At 32.8% G+C, this 27443-nt stretch overlaps 2 protein-coding genes across 3 annotated transcripts; both read right to left on the bottom strand.

The window, feature by feature from the left end:
• Window positions 1–10070: 10070 nt before the first annotated feature.
• Window positions 10071–14038, bottom strand: LOC107803875 (large ribosomal subunit protein uL6c). Its single transcript, XM_016627667.2, has 3 exons — window positions 13885–14038; window positions 11519–11827; window positions 10071–10533 (listed from the first exon to the last, which is right to left on the bottom strand). The coding sequence occupies exons 1-3, from the start codon at window positions 13923–13925 to the stop codon at window positions 10197–10199; spliced, it is 687 nt and encodes a 228-aa protein (XP_016483153.1). The 5' UTR covers window positions 13926–14038; the 3' UTR covers window positions 10071–10196.
• A 7217-nt stretch (window positions 14039–21255) lies between these two features.
• Window positions 21256–24861, bottom strand: LOC107803877 (transcription factor bHLH122). Of its 2 annotated transcripts, none has more exons than XM_016627669.2 (7): window positions 24690–24861; window positions 23211–23991; window positions 22489–22838; window positions 22152–22316; window positions 21945–22010; window positions 21654–21722; window positions 21256–21536 (listed from the first exon to the last, which is right to left on the bottom strand). In XM_016627669.2, the coding sequence occupies exons 2-7, from the start codon at window positions 23848–23850 to the stop codon at window positions 21492–21494; spliced, it is 1335 nt and encodes a 444-aa protein (XP_016483155.2). In that variant the 5' UTR covers window positions 23851–23991; window positions 24690–24861; the 3' UTR covers window positions 21256–21491. The 2 variants fall into 2 exon arrangements, with proteins under 2 accessions (XP_016483155.2, XP_016483156.2); XM_016627670.2 differs by lacking the exon at window positions 24690–24861 and adding an exon at window positions 24167–24581.
• Between the last annotated feature and the right edge of the window lie 2582 nt (window positions 24862–27443).

The raw sequence follows: 27443 nt of genomic DNA, 5'->3' as shown, positions 1-27443 counted from the left end.
TGGGTCAGATTGACGATGAAGGATATACAACAACATTCGGCAACGGATCATGGAAGATAACCAAAGGGAATTTGGTTGTGGCACGAGGCTTCAAAAGGGGAACACTGTATGCAACTGCAATAGAAAGAGATACTATAGCAATAGTTGATCATGTTCGTGATACAACATTGTGGCACCGGAGGCTCGGGCATATGAGTGAGAAGGGAATGAAGCTTTTGGCATCCAAAAAGAAGTTGTCAAACCTAAAACATGTTGAATTAGGTTTGTGCGAAGATTGCATTTACGAGAAACAAAAGAGAGTTAGTTTCTCAAAGGTGGGAAGGACGCCAAAGAAAGTGAAGCTGGAACTAGTGCATACAGATGTGTGGGGACCAGCTCCTGTAACTTCTCTAGGAGGCTCACACTATTATGTCACCTTCATTAATGATTCCACAAGAAAGGTATGGGTTTATTTTCTGAAAAATAAATCTGATGTGTTTGTTACCTTTAAAAGATGGAAAGCTGAAGTTGAAAATCAGACAAGTCTAAAGTTAAAATGTCTGAAATCTGACAATGGAGGAGAGTATGATAGCCAAGAGTTCAAAGCATTTTGCTCGGAGAATGGGATCAGAATGATCAAGACAGTTCCTGGAACACCGGAACAAAATGGTGTTGTTGAGAGGATGAACAGAACCCTGAATGAACGAGCCAGAAGTATGAGAATACATTCTGGATTGCCGAAGTATTTTTGGGCTGAGGCTGTTAACACGACAGCTTACCTCATAAATAGGGGACCCTCTGTACCGCTGAATTTTGAAATTCCTGAGGAGGTATGGACAGGAAAGGAAGTAACTCTCTCACATTTGAAAATTTTTGGTTGTGTTGCTTATGTGCATGTAAACTCTAATGATAGAGATAAGCTTGATCCCAAAGCAAAGAAATGTTTCTTTATTGGCTATGGTGATGATAATTTTGGTTATCGATTTTGGGATGATCAGAATAGAAAGATCCTAAGACACAGAAATGTCACATTTAATGAAAATGTGATGTACAAGGACAAGCTTGAAGTAAAACCAACCAACACCAGCAAACAGACAATGTCTGAAACAGTTGAGTTAGAAGAAATCTCAGAAAATGAAGTGGCTAGAGGGATTACAACTGATTCTGAAATTGAAGATGAAGAACCAGAAGCCGAATTTGAAGAAGAACTAGAAACTGAACCTGAATCAGAACCAGAACTGGAACCAGAGATAGAATCAAATGCAAAATCAAATCTGGAATCAGGACCTGAATCAAATTCGGATTCTATTACTCATGAACCTACATTGAGGAGATCTAAAAGAGTCACGAATGCTCCAGATAGGTTAACTCTCTCTCTCTTCACTATTTACTTCTTACTGATGCTGGAGAACCAGAGCATTTTGTTGAAGCAATGCAGGTGATAGACTCTGATAAGTGGAAGCTAGCCATGAAAGAAGAGATGAATTCTCTTCAAAAGAATAAAACATGGATACTTACGGAGTTACCAAAAGGAAAGAAGGCATTGCAGAACAAGTGGGTGTACAGAGTCAAGGAAGAGCATGATGGTAAGAAGAGATACAAAGCACGATTAGTAGTAAAAGGCTTTCAGCAGAAGGAAGGAATTGACTACACCGAGATCTTCTCTCCTGTAGTCAAATTAACTACTATCAGGTTGGTGCTAAGTATCGTAGCTGCAGAAAATTTACATTTGGAGCAGCTAGATGTTAGAACTGCTTTCTTGCATGGTGACCTTGAAGAAGACATCTACATGAAGCAACCTGAAAGTTTTCAAGTTTCTGGTAAAGAAAACCTTGTGTGTAAGTTGAAGAAGAGTTTGTATGGTTTGAAACAAGCTCCCCGACAATGGTACAAGAAATTTGATGGATTCATGCATAAAAATGGTTTCACACGATGTGAGATGGACCATTGTTGTTATATCAAAAATCTTGATGAATCCTATATCATTTTATTGTTATACGTTGATGATATGCTAATTCCAGGATCTAGCATAAATGAGATCAACTTGGTTAAGCAACAACTGGCGGAGGAGTTTGAAATGAAAGACTTAGGACTAGTTAAGCAAATGCTTGGGATGAGGATTAGCAGAAACAGGTCAAAAGGAACCTTAAAGTTGTCTCAAGAAAAGTATATACAGAAGCTACTAAGCAGGTTCAGTCTTCATGATGCAAAGACCAGAAGCACTCCACTTGGAAGCCATCTAAATCTGTCAAAGGACCAATCACCTAAGACAGATGAAGAAAGAAAGTACATGTCCAAAGTTCCGTATGCTTCAGCAGTAGGAAGTTTGATGTATGCTATGGTTTGCACTAGACCTGACATAGCCCATGCAGTTGGAGTTGTCAGTAGATACATGTCAGATCCAGGAAAGGAGCATTGGGAAGGTGTAAAATGGATATTGCGATATCTCAAAGGCACCTAAGGTATGGCACTTTGTTTTAAAAAGAGCAATATTATCTCACAAGGTTTTGCTGATGCAAATTTAGGCGGCGATCTGGATAGTCAAAAAAGTACCACGGGCTACGTGTTCACCTTGGGTGGTACTGCTGTTAGTTGGATATCCAGACTTCAGAAAAGTGTTGCTCTATCTACCACTGAAGTAGAGTACATGGCAATCTCAGAAACTGGAAAAGAGATGATTTGGCTCAAGAATTTTCTTAAAGAGCAGGACAATTGTGAGCTTTTCAGCGATAGCCAGAGTGCAATTCATCTTGCCAAGAATCCAGTGTTTCATGCAAGATCGAAGCATATCCAGTTGAGGTATCATCATATCCGAGAGTTGATAAATGAAGGAACTTTTTCCCTACAGAAGATACCAGAATCAAAGAACCCGTCAGACATGTTGACCAAAGTTGTCGGTGTTGACAAACTGAGGTTGTGCACTGCCTCAGTTAGCCTTCAAGACTGATAGAGTGAAGGCGCCACCAGAGAATAGCAAATCTTTCTTTATTTTCTTTCTTGATGTAACATAGGTTTGAGGGGGAGATTGATAGGACCAAACCTATTGTTGTATGTGAAAGTAGACAAAACAAAAGAAAGAAAAATCAAAAAGAGATGAAAATATGATGTAAGCACTTACATCGACATTTTTGTGATGTAAGCGCTTACCTCAGCATTCTTATGATGTAAGCGCTTACATCGACATTCTTATGATGTAAGCGCTTACCTCGGCAGGGCATTCAAATGCCTATAAATAGGGGTCTACATTTTCATTTGTAGAACATCCCAAAACTTCTTCTTTCTCTCTTCAATTAATAAAGAGCTATTCTTTGTGTGGCCGTGGAGTAGGCAAAAATTGCCGAACCACGTAAATCTTGTCTTGTCTTGTCTTGTGCAATTTATTTCTTTTCTCTCTTAAATATCCTTTTCCTTCTATTATCTTGACACGCTTCCCAACAATTTCTTCTATGTATTTCTGAAACAACTTGTATTTATCTTTCGGACCTTTATTTGTAGTACTCTTAGACAGTCTATGAAATTGTGACACTAGATTTGGGTAGCTTTTTAGTTTATGGATTTGTATTGGTAATATTTAAATTGTTACATTTCGTTTCTTCCGCTTATTTAATTCCGCTGTTCATATAATGTTAGTTCACAACGGTTAAAGGATTGCATTAAGGTAGACTGTCTACGTCACACCCATTGGGGTGCAGCCCTTCCCCGGTCCCTGCATGAACACGGGATCCCTTGTGTACCGGACTGCCCTGCCCTAATATAGCCCGAAGAAGAAAAACCCATACACATACACAGAGAGATAAAAAGATGCATTCACTTACCTGTCAATTCTTTGCCTGAGTTTCAACAAGAACTTCTCATTATCCTCATCGGCGATTTTCACGAGCCTTTCAAGCAAGTTCTTTCTTTCTTTTGAAAACCAAGATCATGTATATCAACTTCAGCAGCTGGACCTTGAGATCCAAACAAGAGACCTTTTCTTAAACGATCAAATGTTGGAAGTTTTTCAAGAGCTGCTCATTTAAGAGCATCTTCATCATCTTCATCTCTCGACGAACGACTAAAAATCTCCACGTCATTGTTCCTCCATATAGATTTAGTACTATTCACCCTTAAACTTAAGCTCCCTCTTAAATCACTTATATTTGCTGGCTCCATTTTTATTGAATTTTCTATGAAAAGTTCTTGAGTTTTCTTCTTGTGTCGACTACCTTTTTTATTTCCAACTTTGAATATTTAGAAAGAGAAAAATGATGAAAGCCTAAGTTAGAGTGTTACTACAGTTTAAAACTAAGGGGCTATTATATACTATATATAGCAGCAAGTATAGAAGAAGACGGCTATGAACTATAGATTGTTTTTAAAATAATTTAAGAGTCTATACGAGTCGTGGTAAAGTTACGTATTTCCTTGAATGAGTTCAAACTTTAAAGAAATAAATATAAAGAAAAAAAACAATAAATATACACCAATTAGAACAATAATAACATACTTAGTGTGATCCCACGAGTAGAATCAGAGGAAGGTGGAGTGTACACAGACCTTATTCCTACCTTGTGTAAGATATACTAACGGCTCAAGAAAAGCATTTTCAAATAGGGTTTGAAAAATATAGAATAAAAAAACTATGATGAAAATATTTTTTTAAAATATAGTGATAGCAGATACTTTATGTAAAAAAATAGTATTGATAAAATTAAAGAATAAGATAATAGAAGAATAATAATACTGATACTAGTAAGGAGAAGAGGGAGAGGTGCTCTAAACTAGACCTGCTAACCTTCTATGATAATTAGGGCTGTCAAATTTGGCCCAAGCCCTAATGACCGGCTCAACCCATCCAAGGTTGGGCTAGTTATTGACCCGCCCATTTATTGAACTCAATCTTTCTTGACCCAACCGATCTCAACTCATTTAAAATTGGGCTAATTTTTAGTCCTGATTCATGAATGTCAAAATATCTTAGAAATAATATTTTTTTGTTTGACATGGGTCATATTCTCGATGATAAATTAGGTAACATATAGCTTAATTTTAAATCGGACTAGGTAACATTTGTTAATTTTTGCTGATTTGTCGATATTTCTTCTCGATAAGGTTGGTCTTGATGGATGCCAAACTTGTTTTTGATACTTTTGGCAAATATTTCTTAATTGAAACTTCAAACAAAGTTGTAAGGTATTTTAGTTATAAGAATAATCACACAACACAAAATCAGAACCCGCCAAAAAGCGATTGATCGACAGATTATCTAACCTTCAAAAGAAATATAGTTTTTAAAGTAGAATGATGCTACAAATTAGTAAAAGAAAAACAAACAAACAAACGAGGGTTAATGACACAGTTACCTACAAAAATAAAATTATTTACTCTTATCTATCCATTTTTTTCTACCCATCAAGCTGATTACATTTCGTACCCATAATAATTTTTGTGGGGGAATTTTCTCTTTTTTCTCCAATTCTTTTTTATTTCGATGTTTCTTTTGTTTTTTCCTTTCTTTCTTTCTTTTCTCCTTTTCTTTTTTCTCGTTTTCTTCTTATTTTTTGCTTTTTTCTCTTTTTCTAATATACCATATTAGTATATGATACTACTATGGTATACATGTATACCAACAGAGTATATGATTACTCTAGAATATTGCTACAACTATCTGCAACTATACTATTGTACCAAAACATTAAAGGATGCAATATAAGTATGAGAAAATTACATGCTCGCACTGCAATCTAAATATTCGCGAAGCAACTTGCTCATTCTGTATACTAATAGGGTATATAGTGGTATGGTGTCGTTCCAACAATTGCATATAACTATAAAAACTATTACATAATACACATAATCTATGTCCATCGGCACAAAATAATTCCAGCACTGCAAATCATGTTCATAAAAATAATTTCGAAATAGAATTACTTAAAAATTGCGCTAAAACAACCAAAAAATGCTCAAACTATCATATGAGAATATGGTATATAACTATACCAACATGGTATACAATTTTACTTGTGAATTCTCGGCAACTATATGACTATACTACTATTACATAACACACATGCATAAAGAGAAAAATAAACAAATAGTGTACCACATATTAATATAATAAATTATTTCAAGATATTGTACTATATTACTATTATTAAAAGCAAAACCAAATAGTGTACCAATTAAATGCAGCTAATACAACCTAAAAATTATTCAACTAGCATATGATATCAATATAGTATATAGCTATACTAATAGGGTATATAGTTGTACGAGGTCGTTCCAACAACTGCATATGACTATAAACACTATTACAGAATACATGCAAATCTATGTTCATATGTACAAGAAAATCCAACAAAGCAAAACATGATCATATAAATCATTTCAGAATAAAATACACTTAAAATGCAGCTAAAACAACCAAAAAAATTCCAACTATCATATGATACCAATATGACATATAATTATACCAAAAGGATATACAATTCTACTAATTAATTCCAAGCAACTATATATGACTATACTACTATTGCATAATACACATACATAAAGAGAAAAATCAAAAAATAGTATACCACATATTAATATAATAATGTATTTCAAAATATTGTACTATAATACTATTATATAAAACAAATGCAAGAAAAAATCAAAATGATTACATAATACACATGCATAAAGGAAAATTAAAAAAATTCAAGATATTGTACTATTCTACTATTACTAAAGAAAAATCAAATAGTGTACCAATTAAACATAGCTAATAGAATCAAAAAAGGTTCCAATTAACATATCATACCGGTATAGTATAAAGCTATACCAACAGGGTATACAGTTGTACGCAATGAGTTTAAAAAAGATTTTTTTAATTCTATTATTAAACTGTAATAATATCAGTTGTCACATAATCTAATTAACTCAATTTTCTGTATCATAATCTAATATCAGTCAACTTGGGAAATCCTCTAAACCTAAATTGCCAACTTTTGGCAAAATAATGTAAATCAACCTCCAGACCTCCGAATTTAATTCCTCGCAAATACCGTTTCAGGGTTGTTTCCACAAAAATCAAACTTTGGTAATATTTCCAACTTAGGCTTCTAAACCAAGAACTAAAAGGTCCAAAATAACCCGAAACTTTTTCGAAACGAAAACAAACCTCGCAAGTTATAAAGCCAAAATTACACATGTGTAAAGCATCAAAAGGGGAAATAATGCGTAAATACACAAAACAATCGGTCGGGTTGTTACAAATGATGACTACCTATACAACCTTACAATTTTGTGGCAGACTAAAATCTTAGAAATTTTTATTCTTTTTTGATAGATTTTTTTATTTTAGCTTTTTTTTTTCCTAGGATGGATGATAAAAACATGAAAAGGTGGATAGATCATACATATACCTAGAAAATATAGGGATACTGGCAACGCCAGAAAAGGAAGAAAGAGAAAGAGAGGAAAAAAGAATTGGGGATGAAAGAAAAAGGGAGGAGAAAAGTTAGCTACAGAGAAAACAAAATAGGAAGATAGATGGGCGGGTAATTATTTTTTATTGCATAGGTATATACTGTAATTATTTTTAAAATAGATAAAGCCGGATAATATTTTTGGGTAGAATAGATATATAGCATAATTTGCTCAACAAACAAACGTACTATTAACCAAAAACTTAGGAGATATAACACTTAAATGGAGAGAACATAAACTTCATTGTCTAATAACCTCAAAAATGCTTAATGGAAAATGTATATATGTAGAACCAACATGCAATACTAACATATGAGAAATTATACAAATACTCATTAAGTAGATCAGTTGACGTTGTAAATTACTAGGTAGCTATACAACACTCGGCCCAAGCAAGGCCAAAAGCCCCATGCTTGCCTTGGTCAGATCAACCCAACCGGCGATTTTCGACAAGTATTTTTGAATTGGCAATCAATGCAAAATTAATTTAATATGTCTCAGTCACAGTATTCTATGTCTCATTAGTTAATATACTTATCTACTTCTTTAATTCCAATTTTTAATCCTCTATGTACATTTATTTCTTTTTTATGTTTTTGGACACTTCACTTTCTAATTTTGACTTAGTTTCTCTAAATTAATATTTTTTTGTCATGTTTTATTGATCCATAGTAGATCAAAAAAAAACTTTTTTTGTGTCTCATTATTGTATGAAAATTATCAAATAAGTTTAAGAAACCTCTTAGTATAGTTTGGGTTTAGGCAACCAACACCGTCGAGCCGCCTCTAAGATATATTACTCTTTTATATATATGTTTGAACTCCTCTATAGATCGATAGATGAAACCACACAACAACAACAACAACAACAACAACGACGACCCAGTATAATCCCACAAGTGGGGTCTGGGGAGGATAATATGTACGCAGACCTTACCCCTACCCCGAAGGGTAGAGAGGCTGTTTCCAGGAGACCCTCGGCTCAAACCACACAAATTTAAAAATTTAACTGTACTGCAAGTTTTACCTTTTAATATTGTGACAGAATCGGTATCCCTATCCCTGTAATGGATTAATCCAAATTTAGTTCATCAACAAATTTTATCTATCCTTAATCTAATCCTAGTTATATACTTTTGAAATATTGTGGTTTTTTCTAAGTTTTAGCATAACATATCTAAGTTCTAAGCCACTTCATGCGAGGTTGAACTTAAACGAAATTAGAACGATGAAATATTTAGCCAATATATCATAATAAAGCAACTACTCTATTATATATGATGGAAAAAAGAGAATTACATACATGACAGAGAAAAAAAAAAGGTTCCATAAGAAAAAATCATATACTATAAGATGATCGTCTTTTAGAATACGAAAATACATAAGTTGTCACCTAAACTTATACGAAAATAGTTCTTTGACGTTTTTTCTGGTCTTGATCATCTCGAAGGTTATTGACATGTTCACATTCATCTAACCATTCGGAATATATGTCGATAGGCTCGGTCAAAGGTGTCGCGATGGTACAAAATCTTTCTTTGCAATTGTAGCAAATGGCTTCTCCAATCAAATTCTTCATATCAATGCGACATTCAACACTACTTCCATGGCAGCAGAATGGACAAGTGAAAATTGTATCAAGTTTTGGCATTGTCTTCTTTGGTACTGGCTTTGTTCTTGACTTCCTCTTTCCCATTTTTAATTTTTTCAACAAATACTTTGGGATTTTGATTTCTAGAGTAAAGAGCCACTCCTCTATTTATAATAAATAAAAATTGATTTCCTAAATAGAATAGGATTCGGATATATAGAAATTCCTTTTCTCTTTTTATTGGGTTTATTTTCCTAATTAGTTTGGGTTTAGGAATCGATTTATTTATGGAAATATATAGTTTGAGGGACTAAACACGTATTCCTAAATTGAGTTAAATTAGGAAACTCCTTATGCTTTTCAAATTCTCTTTTCCAAGTTTCTTTTCCTAAATTAAGTCAAATTAGGCACAAAACTTGGAGGAAAAGAAATAAAAAAAAATTATATAGTTTCCAAATATTAAAAAAAAAAAACTTTTGCAAAAAAAAAAAGGGGGGGGGGGGGGGGGGGGACAATGCCAAATAATTTTTTTGTGATAACCGAGCGAAAAAATGCAAATTGAAGGAATAATCATATTACCAATAAATAGGGTGAAAATTAGTTTCTCCCTCCAACTTTGTCTTGAAAATCAAAGTCCCTTTCCAATTTAAAAAGTTTAAACTATTGACATTTTTCCCCCCTATACCCAAACAATGCTTATTTTACCCTTTTTAATTATCAACCCACCCACCCCCCAAATGTATTTCTTAATACTTTGATATTTTGTATCCTTTATTGTTTCCGCCATAATTAAAAGTTCTCTATATTTTCTACGAATAAATTTCTGCATTGGATGCTCGTAGTATTCTTGCTAAATCTGAGTTCAATTTTCATAGAGTTGCCAATAATATGGAATGCAACCACCTCTATACAACAAGAACAACAACAATAAACCCAATATAGTCTGGGGAGGGTAGTGTGTACGCAGGCCTTTTCCATACCTTGAGAAGGTAGAGAGGCTTTTTTCCATAGACGCTCGGCTCAAATGCAACCACCTCTATGAAGATTACAATTTCAAATTGTGTGACTCCCATTTTCTTTGGATTAACAAATTGTCATGTCATTACAGAATGAACCTAACTTCAAAATGGCTCTAAAATACAATAAAAACAAGGGAAGAAATAACAAAATGTACCATTTACTTCTTCTTGCCTGCTTTACCCTCTTTCCTTCTAACTATTTCATCAGCATATTTCACTCCTTTACCTTTGTAGGGCTCTGGAGGCCTCCATTTTCTGATAGAAGCTGCAAATTGACCGATTTCTGACTTGTCGTAACCACTTACTGTGATTCTGGTGTTTTCTTCAACCTTAACCTGCAGTCCATCAGGTATTTCCATCTTTACTGGATGAGAAAATCCAAGATTAAGAACTATGTCTTTCCCTTCGACCGTTGCACGATATCCTACCCCTACCAATTGGAGTTTCTTCTCGAATCCTTTGGAGACGCCGACAACCATGTTATCGGTTAGAGTCCTGGCGAGTTCAATGCAGGAAAAAGAACATGTTTAGAGTAAACAGAATAAAGATGCATTTACACGATCACTGCATTTATATTGTCACCAGAATTGACCATCAGCAAGTCATATGAAATGAAGATTTCAAGTGACAAGCTAAAAGCACACAATCGTCTAACATGACAGCTCAATTAGCTAATACAGTTACACTGAGATGAACTTTAAAGTTTAAAAGTTCAGTATTTGTACTTGTGTCCACTCATGTGTTTAAAAGTGCAGTATACTGCTGAGATGCATGTAAATACTTCCGGTGATTGATTCGAATTACTCTACGATATTCTTTATAAAGTTTTGTCCTCCAATTACTGCTCAACGTGTTTCGAACCAACCATTCGTACAAATTCCACTTGATAAGAATTATCCGGTCTTTCCAGTAAGACTATATTTCCTCTTTCATAGTGACAAATACATATACTAAGAGTACTGTCATAGGCAGATCATGGGAACAATCGCACTGCAGTCATTGATAACAAATACTATGAATTTCAACATGACTTATGCCTTTTAACCTTAGTAAACTACCACAAGCACGGATACCTGTCGTCTGCTAGTCAGTCCTACCAGTTTTTCTGTCTGTACTCCCTCTTCTGCCACCAATATTCACCTCTCAAGACCTTAGAATCGTTACTACTTCGAGAGCACTAAACACCTGCTACATTTGAAATTTTTTGGCCTTTAACATGTTTAGATGAGAAATATGTGGAGTGGTAGCTTTTTCGCTACTTACTTTGAAGGATCCCTAATATTTTTGGGTCTCCTCAAAGTAGGAAGAAGGAGCATTTGGTCATATCAATTTATTTAGTAAGATACATCAATAGCTTTAACAAATCAATAACGTTTAAACTACAAGGATTGCCAGGATTATAACTTAGCATGTTTACCATAAGTAAGAATGAAACCAAAGAAAAGATCAAGAAACAGAGTGATTAAAACTGCAAGAATACCTGAATAAACCATGCATTTGATTTGCCCTTCTTGTCTCCACAGCTTTTCTGACCCTTAGAATACCTTCCTCTTCTCTTTCAAGCTTTACTTCTCGTGGATACGTTATGGCCATCTCTCCTAGAGGTCCCTTAACTTTCAAATCTTGGCCTTCCATTGTGAGTGTCACATTGGAAGGTACTGTTATTGGTTGCTTACCAATTCTTGATTCTTTACATTCGACCACCTTCCTCACGAAACCAACACGACGAACAGCAACACTCGATACATGAAACCCATTCAAACTCCCGACGAAAGGAGACCTTAAATTGCTGACATAAAATAAAACAAGAATAAAATATGTATGTTTTTACAAGAAAGCCTACACAAATAACATCCACACTCGAGACACGAATCCTGTTCAAACCCACCAATAAACAGAAAAACAGGAACAATATTCAAGTATTTACAAGAAAACTTGCTAATCCCCAACACCCCTCCACTGTCTAAGGGGGTGAGTGGGTGGGTAGCACAGCATTTCTAAGTGCCAGGAGCTTAAGCCAATTATACCATAACGCAATTTACAACCATAAAATTGAGATGTGTGGTGACAATAGCATCATGATAAATATGAAAAACAACAAATTTCAAATATTAGAATTAACCACTTTTTAAAAGTATTGGAATAAACCTGAAAGAGGTTGACGATAAGTTCTTTCAAAATTGACTATTTGCCCCTCTGTTAGGGGTGTTCCAGAAATGTCAACGATCGAGTAAATAGCTCTACGAAAGAATGGATCGGATCGACTTGGAAAATGGAAAGGTTTGTACAAGTTATACGTTTCGTCACCACTTTGTGGAAAATCGTTAGGTATGAATATGTTAGATACCGGTGACTCGATTGGTGAAATAGTTTCTCTCCCCAAAAAGCATGTTTTTTTACCGGCACACGAAGAAAATAATTTGTTGGGATGACAACCTTAAAGTTTATAGCATAGACTCATAATCAACCTGACCACCTCAGTTTGTGACTAATGCTCCTCCTGAAGTTAAATTAACTAAACTTAATGTCAAAAAGTTTTTTCCCCAGCAGATATTTAACCATTGGGTATTTTTACAGCCAGAATTGTGAAAGGAGAGGTACTTCCCTCCGCCACCGCCACCCCCCGGAGGAGGGGTGGCATATCATTTCTAAGCTGCAACAACTTAGACACAAATTGACCAAGAAATTAGAAATGCACACTGCCCAATTCCAACAATTCAAGAAACTGAATGAAATCGTAAAAAAGACAAAACTTTTCAGTTTCAACAACTAAATCAAGAATCCAACTTGAATAAACACTTGGGACTAGCTTAATTTACCTTGTCTGTAAAAGGCACTGCAAAACTTAACAGAATAAACCCACTAGGCAATTTTACAACAAAAGCTGTGAAGGGAAGCACGATAACTAAGTTTTTTTATTCCTCAACATACAAAATCTACAATCTTTGTTAGTAGATATAAGGAAAACCCAGAGGCGAAAAGACACAAAATTGCATAAACTAGACACAAATTGACCAAAAAACTGGAAATGTGAAATACCCAATTTCAGTTATTCAAGAATCAACATGAAAATGTATCAAAGAACAAACTTTCTAGTGCCAACAACTGAATCAAGTAGCTAAAGTTATCTGGTATGTAAAGAAGCTGTGACTGAGGAGCTAAGTTAGGTTCTTACTTTTTTCCCAACACACAAAAGCTAAAAAAAATTATTCATTAAAAACAAGAAGCTAAAAGACAGAAACTTAAATTAACACAAATTGGAACCAGAAACTGGAAATGTGCTAAACCCAATTTCAACAATTCAAGAATCAAATAAAAATGTTAAAAATTAGTGTCAAAAATTGAATCAAGTAGCTAAATTCACCTGTTATGCAAAGAGGCATTGAATAATTAAGGTTTTTTCCCTCAACACACAAAAGCTACAATTTTTTATTCATTTATAAGGAAAAAACCAGAAGCTAAAACACAGAAAATTGCTTTAAATTAACACAAATTGGAACAAGAAATCATAAATGTGCAACACCCAATTTCAAAAATTCAAGAATTACATGAAAATGTAAAAGCAGCAAGCTAAATTTACCTGGTATATAAAGAGGCAGTGAGTGAGAAGGGAAGCAAAATAAATATGCTTTTTTTCCTCAACACACGAAAGCTACAAGCTTTATTCTTTTATAAGGAAAACCCAGAAGCTAAAAGACACAAATTTGCATAAAATTGACACAAATTGACCAAGAAACTAGAAATGTGCAATACCCAATTTCAATAATTCAAGAATCAGCATGAAAATGTGAAAAAATAAACAAGCTTTATAGTGTCAACAACTGAATCAAGTAGAGCAAAATTTACCTGGTGGTATGTAAAGAAGCTGTGAGTGAGGAGCTACTCATTTTTGAATTTGCCTGCAGGCTACAGCTGCTATAGCTCTAAAGATTGAGCCTCATTTATCTGGTTTAGTGGTTATAGCCCTTTTGCTGCAAATAACGGATATTGGCAATTTCACCCCTTATCCTATTTCTGCTAAATCACAAATATTCCCCCCTCTTTGTTTTAATTTTCACTTTTGCCCTATTGATCTCCAAAACAATTTTCTTTTGATAATTATGATATTGAAATATTACTTAGACTTATCTATTATGTTAATGAAAAGAAAAAATTGACGGGTACATTACTTCAAGAATTTGAATGGTGGAAAGGTGTAATAATTGTATTGAAACACAATTATGTAAAGTTAGTAAGAAGTTACATGTAACTTTATGCTAAATCATCTTCTATTTTGTTATAGCGTTTTAAAGACTTTAATTCAGTGATAAAAGTTTATATTTATATCTATATATTATTAAAAAGAGAAAAAAAAGTCCTCTCTTTAAACCAAATGGCAGCCAAGAAAAAAAACAACATAGCATAAGTAGTTATTAATTAGTTATGAATTATTCTTTTTGAATTTAAATATCTATAAAATAATAAAAAAAATATTTATAATAAAAAACGAAAATTAAAAAATATTGTCCATTCAAATTGAAGAGTAGTTTCATGTGGGAGTTTTTAAATTATTTTTAAATAAAAAAATTAAAAACTGTCAATTCAAATTTTTTTTTAATAAATTGTGTTTTTGATTTTTAAAATAAAATTTTTATTTATTTAGAAAATATTATTTGAGAATAATCTATATCTATATTCTATATATATCTATATAAAAGGAAAGGCAAAGCCACCACATTAAGCCAAGTGGCATAACCATAAGATGACAAGTGTAATTTTTAGGACAAAATTCCAAGAAAATTTGAATTTTAAATCAGTTTATAATTTAAAAATAAAACGAAAATAAAAAAATTATCAAGTCAAATTGGGGAGTTGTTTCAACAATAAATTTGGAGATTCAAAAATAATTTAAATTATGAATAAAAAAATGCCAATTCAATTAACGTTAAGAGTTCAGGTTCGAAAAAACTGAAACCTGCTAATTCAATTAACACTTAATATCAAATGGCAGGTTTTTTAATTTATTAATTAAACCTGAAATTTTAAAATTCAAAATAATTTAAAATAGAAAACAGGTTCAAAAAATATAAACCTGTCAATTCAGTTAATATCAGTTCCTCCCACGTTTTTTGGGGTAGGTTTTTTAATTTATTCATATTGAAAATCGAGAACATTTTGCTTTGTAGTTAGCAAGTGATTGGTTCCAAAACTTTTTCAATCGTCCTTTTAGAAAACTCAAAAGTCTTAGCATATAATTAATTTCTATTATTATTATTTATGGTTGATAGTTAGTTATCCTCAGACAACTCTTGATATGTCTGATTAACAAGTACAAAAGAATTAAGAAAAATTTTAATTTTTTTAGCACAGAGCTAATTTATTGACAAATGGCACAACCCTCTGTACATAGAAATTTTTCAAAATATGAAACATAAATCGCAATTAACCGCGGTTGACAGTTTCTCTCCTCTCCTCTCCTCTCCTATTAAATATTTAATTAAATTTATTTGAGTATGTTGTACTTCTGTGTGTCTTTTTTCGGGGAAATGAATTATGTTTTAGTGGATACGTATGAAAGATTTAAATCTACGAAAATAAAAATATTGAAATATAAAAAAAAAAAAAAAAACATAGACTAAGATATTAGATATAGCCAAGCAACATAGACGTTTTGCTCCTAATTTACAACAATAATATTTGTCCATATGTTATACGTGTTGAGATGTTTATATTAGTTTTAAAACTATTATCTATTTATTTATTATTAAACTATTATCTTATATATTAAGTAGTTATGAAAGAGTCTCATAGGTTGAGTTAACAAATAAGCTGATAGTTAGAATTTTACAGAATCAATATGATTTAATGTGCTCTCTGTCCTCACTGTTAGATTTTGTTATTAATAACAAAAGAAGTGCGAATGGAAAATGATGGGAAAAGAAATAGAGGGAAGTGAAATTTTGAATGAGTTCACTTTACTAATGCATTTTGTCCCGCATTGGTAAAAGGAAAAAAAATCTTTGTGTATATATATAGAGGAACTCATTTTTTAGCTCTTAAAGAGCTAATAAGAAGGCAAACCTCGCGTTGTCATCGTCGTCGTTCGCTCGGCCTTGGATTCGGATTCGGTCAAAGATTGATTGATTTATCTTTTTGGACAAAATTCTTTTCAAATATTTAATTAATTAATTAACAAAAATTCAATCCGGAATAACCCATGACCCGCGACCCGGTCTGGTTTGGCCCGTTTTCTTTTCCGGATTATTTTAAATCCGTTCCAACAGCTATGGTTGTTCTGAAAGATTGCAAACCTTTTCAGAAACAGTACCAAATTAGCTATAAATATACCTTCTAATCCCAGAATACTTACTTACGAAATTTTCTGATAATCTTCTTCTTCTTCTGCACGAAAAAATTCCAGTGTATTTTACAGCCTTCGAGTGGTTCGCTGTTCATCGGCGTTTTTGGTACCAACACTCCGGTGAGTTAAATCGTTCTATCTTGGGAGGATATATTTCAGAACCTCGGGTACTTGAGGGGAATAATTTCCTTAAGGACACACTGTGTATTCAGTGGGCTCGACTTGTTCCTATAACGTTTCAAAATTTATTTTGAAGTTCAAATACTGTTTTTCATAATTTATTTCTACTAACTTTCTATTTCTGCCTTCAGAAAGATTACTGTTTTATTTATTTACAGCAATACAGATTAATAACACTCACAAGGTAGGGGTAAGGCTTGGATACACACTACCCTTTTCAGACTCCACGATGTAGGATAATACCGGGTATGTTGTTATTGTTGTTGTGCTCAAATAAATTTAATCGCATTTTGACATGATATTAAAAATCAACTTAAAACTTAAGTGTTGGATTACTTTGAATTTGAGATGAGAAATCTTTTTTATATTAGAATGACAAAAGTTCAAATTAAGAAATTTCAAGCAACTCATTAAAATTTTAGAAATATAATAAACTTATAATATATGTAATTTTAATAACGATTGAAATTATTATTAAATCTTATGCTAAAAATAATATAGAGAGAAAATTTAATTTTTAATTTTGAAGATCCAGAAAGTCACTGGGCAGTTTTAAGACAATATCTATTAGCTTATTCGTTCTGGATCATGCTATATTTTATATTATTTGTAGCACAAACTATATAATTACTATATTTGAGTATCATTCAAAAGTTATTATATAATTATATGATTCGTTTAATTTAATTACAATGAGTTTTTAATATTGGATAGGTAATACGATAATTATGATTTAGTTAAAACGTATAATCTAACGTGCTCAAATAAATTAGATGATACTTTAATATGACTAATATTCCTTAGTGTCCGCGCATCGCCACGGATCGTAATACTAGTATATATAATGTGGATTGTGCACATCGGGAATATCTTTATTTTTGTAATAGTGCTTCAAAGACTTTAATTCAGTGGTAAAAATATATATAATGCGGATTGGGCACGACATGAATAATTTGGCGAACTTCAAACTATATGCAATTGATCAGTGGGATTTGTGCTTATTACAAAAATGGCTATAATTCATATCAAAATCATGTCACTTGTGTGACATCATTTATTCATTCTTCTACTTTATTGTATTATAGAAATCACTAAAATAAGTACACGAACAACTATGAAATTTATAAATTCTTTTTCTTTTTATTTATGAAAGGTATAGTTTGAGCAACTTTTCGAAAGTACACTGTTTAGTTGTAAAAATAGCACGGTATAGCTAGTTTTCGGACTGGTTATTAAAAAATAGCTAGCGTTTACTTAGTCAATAAAAAATAGCCACTATTTTGCTGCAACAGATACCGGTCCAGCATAATATACTAGAGTTCGGTGCACATGTGTATGAACTCCAGCATATTATACTGGACCGGTATATTTTGCTGGCTCCAGTATAATATACTGGAGACTGGAGCACCGGTACTCCAAACTCCGGTATATTATGCTGGACCGATATACTTACTGGAATTCCAATATATTATGCTGGAGTTCTAGTATAATTATGCTGGAACTCTATCATATTATGCTGGAGTTCCAACATACTTATCCTGGAACTCCAGTATAATATGCTGAAGTTCAAGTATACTTACCTTATGCTGGAGTGTTTTTATGGATTGAACAGTATTTTCATTCAAATTTATCTTTACATAAAAAGTGACTAAATTTCGATTACTTTTGAAACTGTGGCTATTTTTGAATGACCACTTGTAAACCTAACTATTTTTGAATTTCTCCCTAGATTTACTGGCTTTATACTATGTGCATGATTCAGTTTTGAATTAAAGTCAAAAGTCTGTGGCCCAATCTAAATTAAAACCTAAGCCCAATATATGGAGTGAGCCCATCGTTTTAATAATAGGCCCATATTTGTAAAGATGCTGTAACAGATCCTTGGACTTTTCTTATTTCTTTTTCTTTCTTAAAGTCCTCCTTTGGGAAGTGAACCCCACTGCATTTGATTACTTTGTTTTTCGTATGTCCTCTTTCTCTTTTTCTACAACTTATAACCACCTCGATTATTACACCGGATACTTACTATCTCATTAGTACAAGTACTAGACAAAAGAAATCACTTAATATTTTTTGTCTTAGATATAAAACCCGATTTCTAAGATTTGTAATCCGATAGCCATTAGGCCACACTCTTATGTGCTTCTAAATGTCCTCTTATCATCGTGAAGAGATTTTATATAATTTGATAACTGCCACAGATCTGAGGACATGACCATGGATAGGAAGTGGTGGAAGTTAAGAATAAGGATTAAGGGTTAGGTAGTCGAGTATTGTCCTTGTTTGTAACAGTAGCTTTGATACACCACTTAGGGGTCGTTTGGTTGGAATAGAGCTTATGTCGGTATAAGTTATGCCAGTATAAGTTATGTTGGAATAAGTTATGCTGAGATTGTTGTTTATTCACTGTTTGGTATGTTGTATTAAGAATGACAATTGTATAATTTCTAAGAAGAAAGTATAAGTTATACCGGTGTTAATTACCCCACCCTCTATAAGGTATAAGTTATCCCGGTGTTAAAATTAACACCGGAATAACTTATACCTGATTTATTAACCAAACAGAGTATTAAGGTGGTATTAAAATTTTTTTACCACCTCTATACCTTCTTATACCTCATACCAAACGACCCCTTAGTGTTTTCGTGTTTTTTCGTATCCTTAGTCTTCTGTTACTACTTGTTGTTGTCTTTTATTTCGATTTTCTGATTGCATTACCTATCACTAGTTTTGTATTTTTACTTCGGTTGTCAGATTGGTTTGCTTGTTATTGTCCCACTCCTTTTCCTTTCCTGAGCCGAGGGTTTACTGGAAACAACTTTTCTGCTTTCTTAAAGGCAGAGGTAAAATCTGCGTACATTCTACCTTCCCCAAATCTCACTTGTGAGATTATACTGGACGGTTTTTGTTGATGATAATTGCCAAAGATACCTTTGCAAGAAGTTTTCTATGGTTGAGAAAATACCAGCATCAAGTTCTCTATATCTTAAAAGGGGTAGGGGCCTATTTTATGCAAAAGGTAAAGTAGGTCCCCACACTAAATATTGCCCCCTACCCTTAGTCCCACCCAACCCCATCACAAAATGTGTAAAGATGGCCATTCTTGTAATGTACTAACTAACCAAGCCCCTCAAATAGTAGAAACTAGAAAGTGCTGTCAAGTTCTTTTTGGGGTTAAAATGGTTGGAGAATGAGATCATCCATGACATGACACTCACTTTCTAACTACTTTGGACCACTTCCACCATATTCTAATATTGGATCTAAGAAAGTTTTTTCTAAATAACCGTACCAATTTACAAGACTTCAATCAATTCCACGAGATATTTACTTCTCTCATCAGTATAGGTGTCAGATAATATTCTTTTTTATAATTGTGATGTACGGGTCAGATTGCGCACAACTCGACTAAATTCATGGGATACTTGTCATCTCCCACCAACAACAGGTACCAGATAACTATGTCCACCAAAGCTTGACAAATATGAAAAATCATCTAGTATTTTTGCTTCCGTGTAGTTCTTAATCCACTTCATTAACCACTCCGCCACAGTGTGCTAAGAATGTCTTATTGCATACCATAGCCCCAAACTAATATCTTTTCTAATATGAAGCCCAACATTAAATTTCTTGCTTCTGATATAATTTTTTTATATATTCAAGAACTACATCAAATAAGTTCTTAATTTGAAAAGGATGAAAAGTAACTTGTTAGAATTAATGGATCAATAAGACTAAACTGATTGGCTAAATCTTCCCATCTTCTGCAATATAAGCTGAATTAATTTGAAAATAGATTTTAGGAACATGTCACTTTCTTTGAAAAGAAAGGAGACAACAATTTATACGTTATGTATAAGCATACTCTATGCAATTACTAACATTAACTACATGTAACAACCTCTTCAGAATACTTTTCTAAGCTTCAAATTTCCGTTGAACATTTAATGAAATAGCATGTAGACACTACTTATTAGCCACCTAATCATTAATATGGCTTACTATTATATATCAAAAAATCTACAACTAAAAATATCTTTAAATATTTAGAAAACTCAAAATCTCGAATAGCAATAGTGTCATATACCGTCAGACTTCTCTATAACAGTATCCTTATACAATAGTTATTCGCTATAAAAGCCGAATTTTTCTCGGAACCGAATATTATACTATGTTATAATATATGTTTCCTATAACAACATTTCGCTATAGCCGCCATTTCGGAACAAACGAGGTTGTTATAGAGAAATTTGACTGTAAAACGGAATAGATAAGAGTATGGATATTTTGCTAGTCAGGTATACAAAAACTGCAAAGATAACAGAAGGGGGTCTCCTAAGTTTAAAGATGTTGTGCTTCCTTTTTATCTAAAAAGAGTAATTGGACTTTCTAAATGGAAGCACACATATTTACACATCATAACAAAATAGACCTAACAAACTTTTACCTAAAATAGTCCACAAAAGCAGTTGATCCAGTCTCATCACTCTATTCCTTTCACAGAAACACAACAGGTCAAGAAAAATTAAAGGGCATCTCGGTGCACAAAGCTCGCGTGGTCCGGAGAAAGGCCGGACCATAAGGGTCTATTGTACGCAACCTTACTCTACATTTCTGCAAGAAGCTATTTCCATGGCTCGAATCCATGACCTCCTGGTTACACGTCAGCGATTTTACCAGTTAAGCCAAGGCGGAACTTCAGGTCAAGAAAAATTGACAATGGAAATTTATATACAGTTAGGTTATTATGTTACAACAGATGAATATGCATCTATCTTTTTACACACCAAAAAATGACAACAACCCAATCTCTTCTTCTTCAAGTACCAAAAGAGAATCTACCTATCTGCTTGCTATTTCCATTGTCAGTCATTTTTATCCCACTAGAATGTGCACAACAATGCCCTACCTTAGCATTTTTGAATGTGGTCTTCTATTTATTCGAGCATGTACACTTCGAACGCCTTTCGGATAGTGCCTGAAAAAAAATTCAACAAAATGGTCTCATTGTACATTGAGTTGAACTGTTAAAGTGAGAAATGTGAATTGAAGGAATCCCTTTGTGTTGCTCATTGTGATTCCTTTTGAGATATACCTTGACTTGTGTCTCTAGTTCTTTAATGTAGTCAGCCGCAAAGTCCAACATATCTGCTGTGTTTGTTTGCTGCAAAGAAATTTAAAATGAAAAATAAAATAAAAAGAAGGAATAAGACAACCTTGCAGAAGTGTAGGGTAAGACTGCGTACTATAGACCGTTGTGGTCCGGCCCTTCCCCGGACCCCGCGTATAGCGGGAGCTTAGTGCACCGGGCTGCCTTTTTTAAGGAATAAAAGAACCTAAATTTCCACTGCATCATATTTTGAGTAAAATTGTAAGTTAAGATTACCTTGTCCATGTTAGGAACAAGCTCTTGCAGCTTCCTCATCCTTTCGCTTATTCGAGTTCTTCTTACCTAAGATTTGTAACAATTAAATCAGTACACGCTTAACCCATCTTTGGAGGATAGAACAACTTGAGTTAACTTCAAATATTGCATGATTTGTGATCTGAATTTGGATTTAAAAGTAGATTTTGTCAGCTGTGAGATATTTACCCTCTCGGCGATGCTACGAGGGTGAGTGGCGCAACCTCTCTTTGCTCTGACTTTACAAGGTACCGAATCTTGCAAGAGTTTCTCCATAGCGGATAACTCCGCTGAGGTTTGAGGCAAACTCAGATGAGACAATAGAGTGGGAGGGCGAGCTCGATCTTCACTACTCTGATTACCAAAACCATATACGTATGAGATTACTCAGGTGCAAAAAAAAGGTCAAAAACAACTACCACTACTACGCCTCAATCTCAAACTAATCAGGTAGGCCATATGCATCCGCAATATTTGGGACTCGTTTCATTTCAATATAGGTGGTTAAAGGTGATTAACAAAGTACCTGATTATCAGATGCATTTACATTGGAGAACGGCTCGGCCTCATTATCTTCTGGTACTTGAAGGAAATCATCAGTCAACATTTGTGAATCATCCCAAGAAGGGATGGGGAAACCTGTCATGTAACTGTCATCATTTTTATGGCCTTTACCAAAACTTTCATCGCCTGCTCGGCCCTCTTCTATGCTTTTAGCACCAAATTCGGAGATTGGAGCTAATAGCCCCGAAGAAGGCGGTTGTCCGGATTGGAGAGCCGTTTGACTACTAAACCTGTTTGGAGTTGGAAATGATGCTTCGGCAGCAGCATTACCACCAGCTCCATAACCCCCTATGCCTCTCATTGCACCATATTCTGTCAATTGCTGAAATAGTTTTAGTAACAAACTCAAACTCTAATATCAGATCAAAACGATGGAAATGACCACAAACTTCTACTTAGATTCAGAACTAATTTAGCTATCTCCAATGACTATGATATGTATATGCATGTAAATTTATTTTCTAGGAAGATTAGAATTAAAACTGAGAAGCATAGCTTAATAAAAATAGAATCTTGGTTCAGTCCAGATAATGCAAGATTCGAAATGAACAATTAGATGTATAAATGACTTATAAAATGAATCTCCACATAAACTAAAAGCATTTCCTTCATCTGAATTTATACCACTAGTCATGATAACCATAAAAATCACTACCAAAAATGTTGAAGCAAGACAATGCATACCATTTTCAATATCAAATTGCGCAAAGAATCCAGCAGGCGAACTGTTATAACGAGTAAGATTTGAATTACTACTACCAGTGCCAAATCCACCATCCATTTTCGTCTGGTTCAAACGATTTGAATCTGCCGCACCCAAAAATCTGGCAAAATTATCCATGGCTGAATTAAGGTCCGAATTGTCATTTTGTTGAGCTTGAGTTTGATAATTCATCTGTGAAACCAAAGAATAATCACTATTTTGCTGAGTTTCTTGTTTCACTGCTGCAATAAACTGCGAATTATGACTCTGCCGCTGAGCTTCGTGTTCTTGTTTCATAGGAGCTACAACTTCTGATCTAACATTCATATTACTCATGTGATTTTGCTGAGTATCACCAATTAGGCCATTATTCGGATTCAAATCTTGGGGATCAATATTAGCCACAAATCTATCGAAAACTTGCTTTATATCAGTATTCGAAGCTCGAGAATTGAGCAACTGTTCAAAATCATCTCTTGCATAACCACAATTACCACCTCCACTAGCAACAGCAGCAGGATTATTACTACTTAATAGGCTGGAAAAATAAGAACTTGGCGCGGATCGATATCGAGTTAAGCCAGAAGTCATCTGTTGCTGCTGATGACTTCTGTGATCCATAGTTTTCTCCTTCAAAATCACCCCAAAGAATTCTCCTTTATTAGGAAAAAACAACAACCACTATTGCACCTCAATCGCAAGCAAATTGGGATCGGCTGTATGAATCCTCATTGTCCATATCGCTTCATTTAAGATTTCTCCCTTCGAATACCCAAAAAAGAAAATATTTTTCATTAGGAAAACCAAATAAAATTAAAGAAAAATAACAAGATTACACTGTATGCAGCTCAGAACAAGCAACAATAGTCAGATCCAAATTATAGAAGATATAAAGAAATTATTTAAAAATATGTTCATATAATTAAGTGGCACCTACCAACTCTAAATCCTGACCAAAGCCATTCTCAATTCCATCCAAGAAAGAAAATTTCAACTTGATATGCTTTTTGCATAAAAATTCACAAAAAAAATCAAGAACAGAAACCCCAAAAGCTCAAAATTTTCATATTGGAAAAGCTTCTACAAAACCAAACAAACAACTATTACGCTTCAGTCCTAAACAAGTTAAGGTCTGCTATACGAATCCTCACTTTTCCATTTTAGGCTCAACTCATGTCATCATTATACCAAAATAAAATAAAAAATTATTAACTAGAAAAGACCCACTAAAAGGCAAAAATTCAAGAACATATATATATATGCATAAAAGTGATAGAACTATAGCTAAAAATTGAAAGTGAGCTATGAGAAGAAAGGATAAGAATAACAGTGATATACACCACTCCATATTGGGACAAGAATATGACAAATAGCAAACAAACAGACTACACAAAAAGCTATATGATGAAAAAAAATACCCTTTTTTTTTGTTTCATTTTTTTAGCTAAAAAAGAAAGTACCTAGAAAATGTATATGGTGGTGGTGAGGTGGTGGCGGTAGGAGGAAGAAGAAGATGTATACCCGGGGTGGTTTTGTGGGGTGGGTGGTTGGGGGGGGGGGGGAGGAAAAAGTGCAGAGCCAATGAGAACTTCAGCAACAGAGAGAGCTCGGTTGTTATTTTTGATATATTCTATTTTTAGCACTAAATGATGAGTATTTATTATATGTGCTTTTTGTGATACTAGTATCATTCTATTTCAATGAGTACTAATTTATTTAAAATTTATGTTTAAACTATAAAATAAAAGTGTAAGTTCCTAAAGATAATTATATATATTAAATGTGCATAATAATAACTAAATAAATAAAGAAGCTCTCGTAAAAATCTTCAATCATAAGTCAATTATTCAGCTTAAAATTTATTTCATGTATAATAACTCAATAAACAAAGAAAGTCTCATAAAAATCCTCAATCATAAGTCAATAATTCAACTTAAAATTTATTTTAATTTAATTATATTATAATTTTAATTTCACAAGTTATCATGCTTCCTTTTCAGTTTTAGCAAGAACGAATCCTTAAAAACCTAAATAGTGCTAAAGTATAGAACTTAAAATATATAATCAGGCAACTAATAATCTACAACTTTCATATGATCACAAAATCAAATTAAATAGCAATGAAAAAAATACATTTAAAAGGATACTAAAGCAAGCTTGTGAGAGAATTTATAATTGAAAGAAGACTTTTCCATGACATATTAACTCTAGAGAATGACTTAGAATTAGAATTAAAAAAAAGGTAGTGGTGCATAAGGCATCTCGCATAATTTAAGTGAATGATCTATATAAAGTAAAATTTCAAATTTCTAAGTATTAGAAATTTTAGTCCAAAAAAAAATTATTAATTTTAAACTTCTAAAAATTATAAAAATAATTAAATAAAGTATTTTTTTATATAATAATTAATATTAACATGGAGGGACTTCAGATTTTCTTTTTTGCTTATAAAAATCAAGTTTAAAATGAAAAAAAAACATTAGTTTTAAATTTTAGTCTTTTATTGTAGGTATTTTATTAAATAATCTAGAATTAAAAATATAATAAGCACATATCTCTTATTAGTAAAAGAAATGGAAAACCAAACGTGATAAAAGTAAGTCCTATAAATTAGGATTCATACCTATTTTAAACAAGGAAGTATGTAATATACAAAATATAATTAATTTTGAAGCCCTAAATTGAAGGCAAATAACTTAAATTACTATTTTATCCAATATATAATATATTTTTAAAGGGTAAAAAAGGCGAACGACATTTTGCTAAAGACCTTCGTGCTTTTAATATAGTATAGATAGATATAGATATAGATTAAATTATTAATAACCTTATGCAATTAATTAAGGGGGGCGTTTATTAGAAAGAAAATGTTGTCCAAAATTCTTCTTTCAGTTTTTGCAAAAATGTTTTTGAAAAAAACCGAAATTTTAGAATTTTAGTTTAACCATCAGAATTTTTTATTTAATTTTTTTACAGAAGCTGAAAAACAAGGTTAGTTGGAAAAAAAATCTGGTTCCTGTTTTGTTTTTGTTTTTTAATGTAATTTGATAAAACGGCCAAATAATTATTTTCTTTCGTCTCAATAAGAGTTAATGTATTCAAATTATACGGTTCAATCCTTCTGAAAAAAAGTCGGGAGGATTTTTTTGTTTCCCATCTGATATTTAGTGGATGCCGATATTGAGTGTGAAAAGGAAAAAAAATCTTTTAATTTACAATGTAAACTAACAAACGTTTTTAACTTTTTATAATAAGTTCTACATTGTTAAAGTAGGAGTATTATAAATCACAATTTTGTATAGCTAAAAATTGTGATTGAAGAAAAAATTATTTAGTTCTTCAAATAATAATAATAAGGTAAGAAGAGTAGTTAGTTTATCAATTTTGATTTCGATGATATTTGGAGGATATACTCATGATTAAATTGACACTTTTGTCTATACATAAGTTTTTAATTTTGGGAAATTTGTTTTGGTTGAATGAAGTTGAAGGAATTGACAAATCAAAATATTTCAACAGAAAAGCTGTGAAAATGACAAATAAAATTTAGGAGTCAATAGAAAATTTAAAATGTACCAAACAAAAAAGTTTATATTTATGCACTGACTGTATAAACTTTTTTATTAATAAAAGTTCTTTTTTTTTCAATAATATCACTAAAAATGAAACTGAATATAGTAATAAAAAATTAGTACGAATATAAGTTAATTATCCCAATGAAAGTTCTCTTCGTGGCTAAAGGTGGTTGGGACACGTGGACTGATCATTTTAATTTGCAAATAATAATACTAACACTTTTTATTTTAAAAAGTGATTTGTTTAGGCCACCAAGTACACAGGTGTACACTCAGTAATAGAGCTTGATATAATAATCCTGTTTACTTAATATTTAATCAATCTGCGTTTGAATAAATTAGACACTTCTTATTTAATTAATCACAAGGTAGATTTCGCAATCTATTAAAATATGAATTAACTCCCTTTATTATCGGAGATTAGAGTTGGATGTAAGCTAGTGTATTTTTTTAATCTTTTGGGTGTTGTCTTTATTTGGCATGTTACTTAACACTAGTTAAATTTACAGCTTGTTGGACGGTTGTTATATATCGTTACATAATATATCGTATTGTATTATATTATATTACACTGTAATTATTTAGATAAGTTGTATTGTTTGCCGTCGTTTCATGATATCATACACTAGCAATATGAAG

This window comes from Nicotiana tabacum, chromosome 20, assembly GCF_000715075.1.
Source record: "Nicotiana tabacum cultivar K326 chromosome 20, ASM71507v2, whole genome shotgun sequence".
NCBI lineage: Eukaryota > Viridiplantae > Streptophyta > Magnoliopsida > Solanales > Solanaceae > Nicotiana > Nicotiana tabacum.
This window is presented reverse-complemented; position numbering and strand designations above follow the sequence as displayed.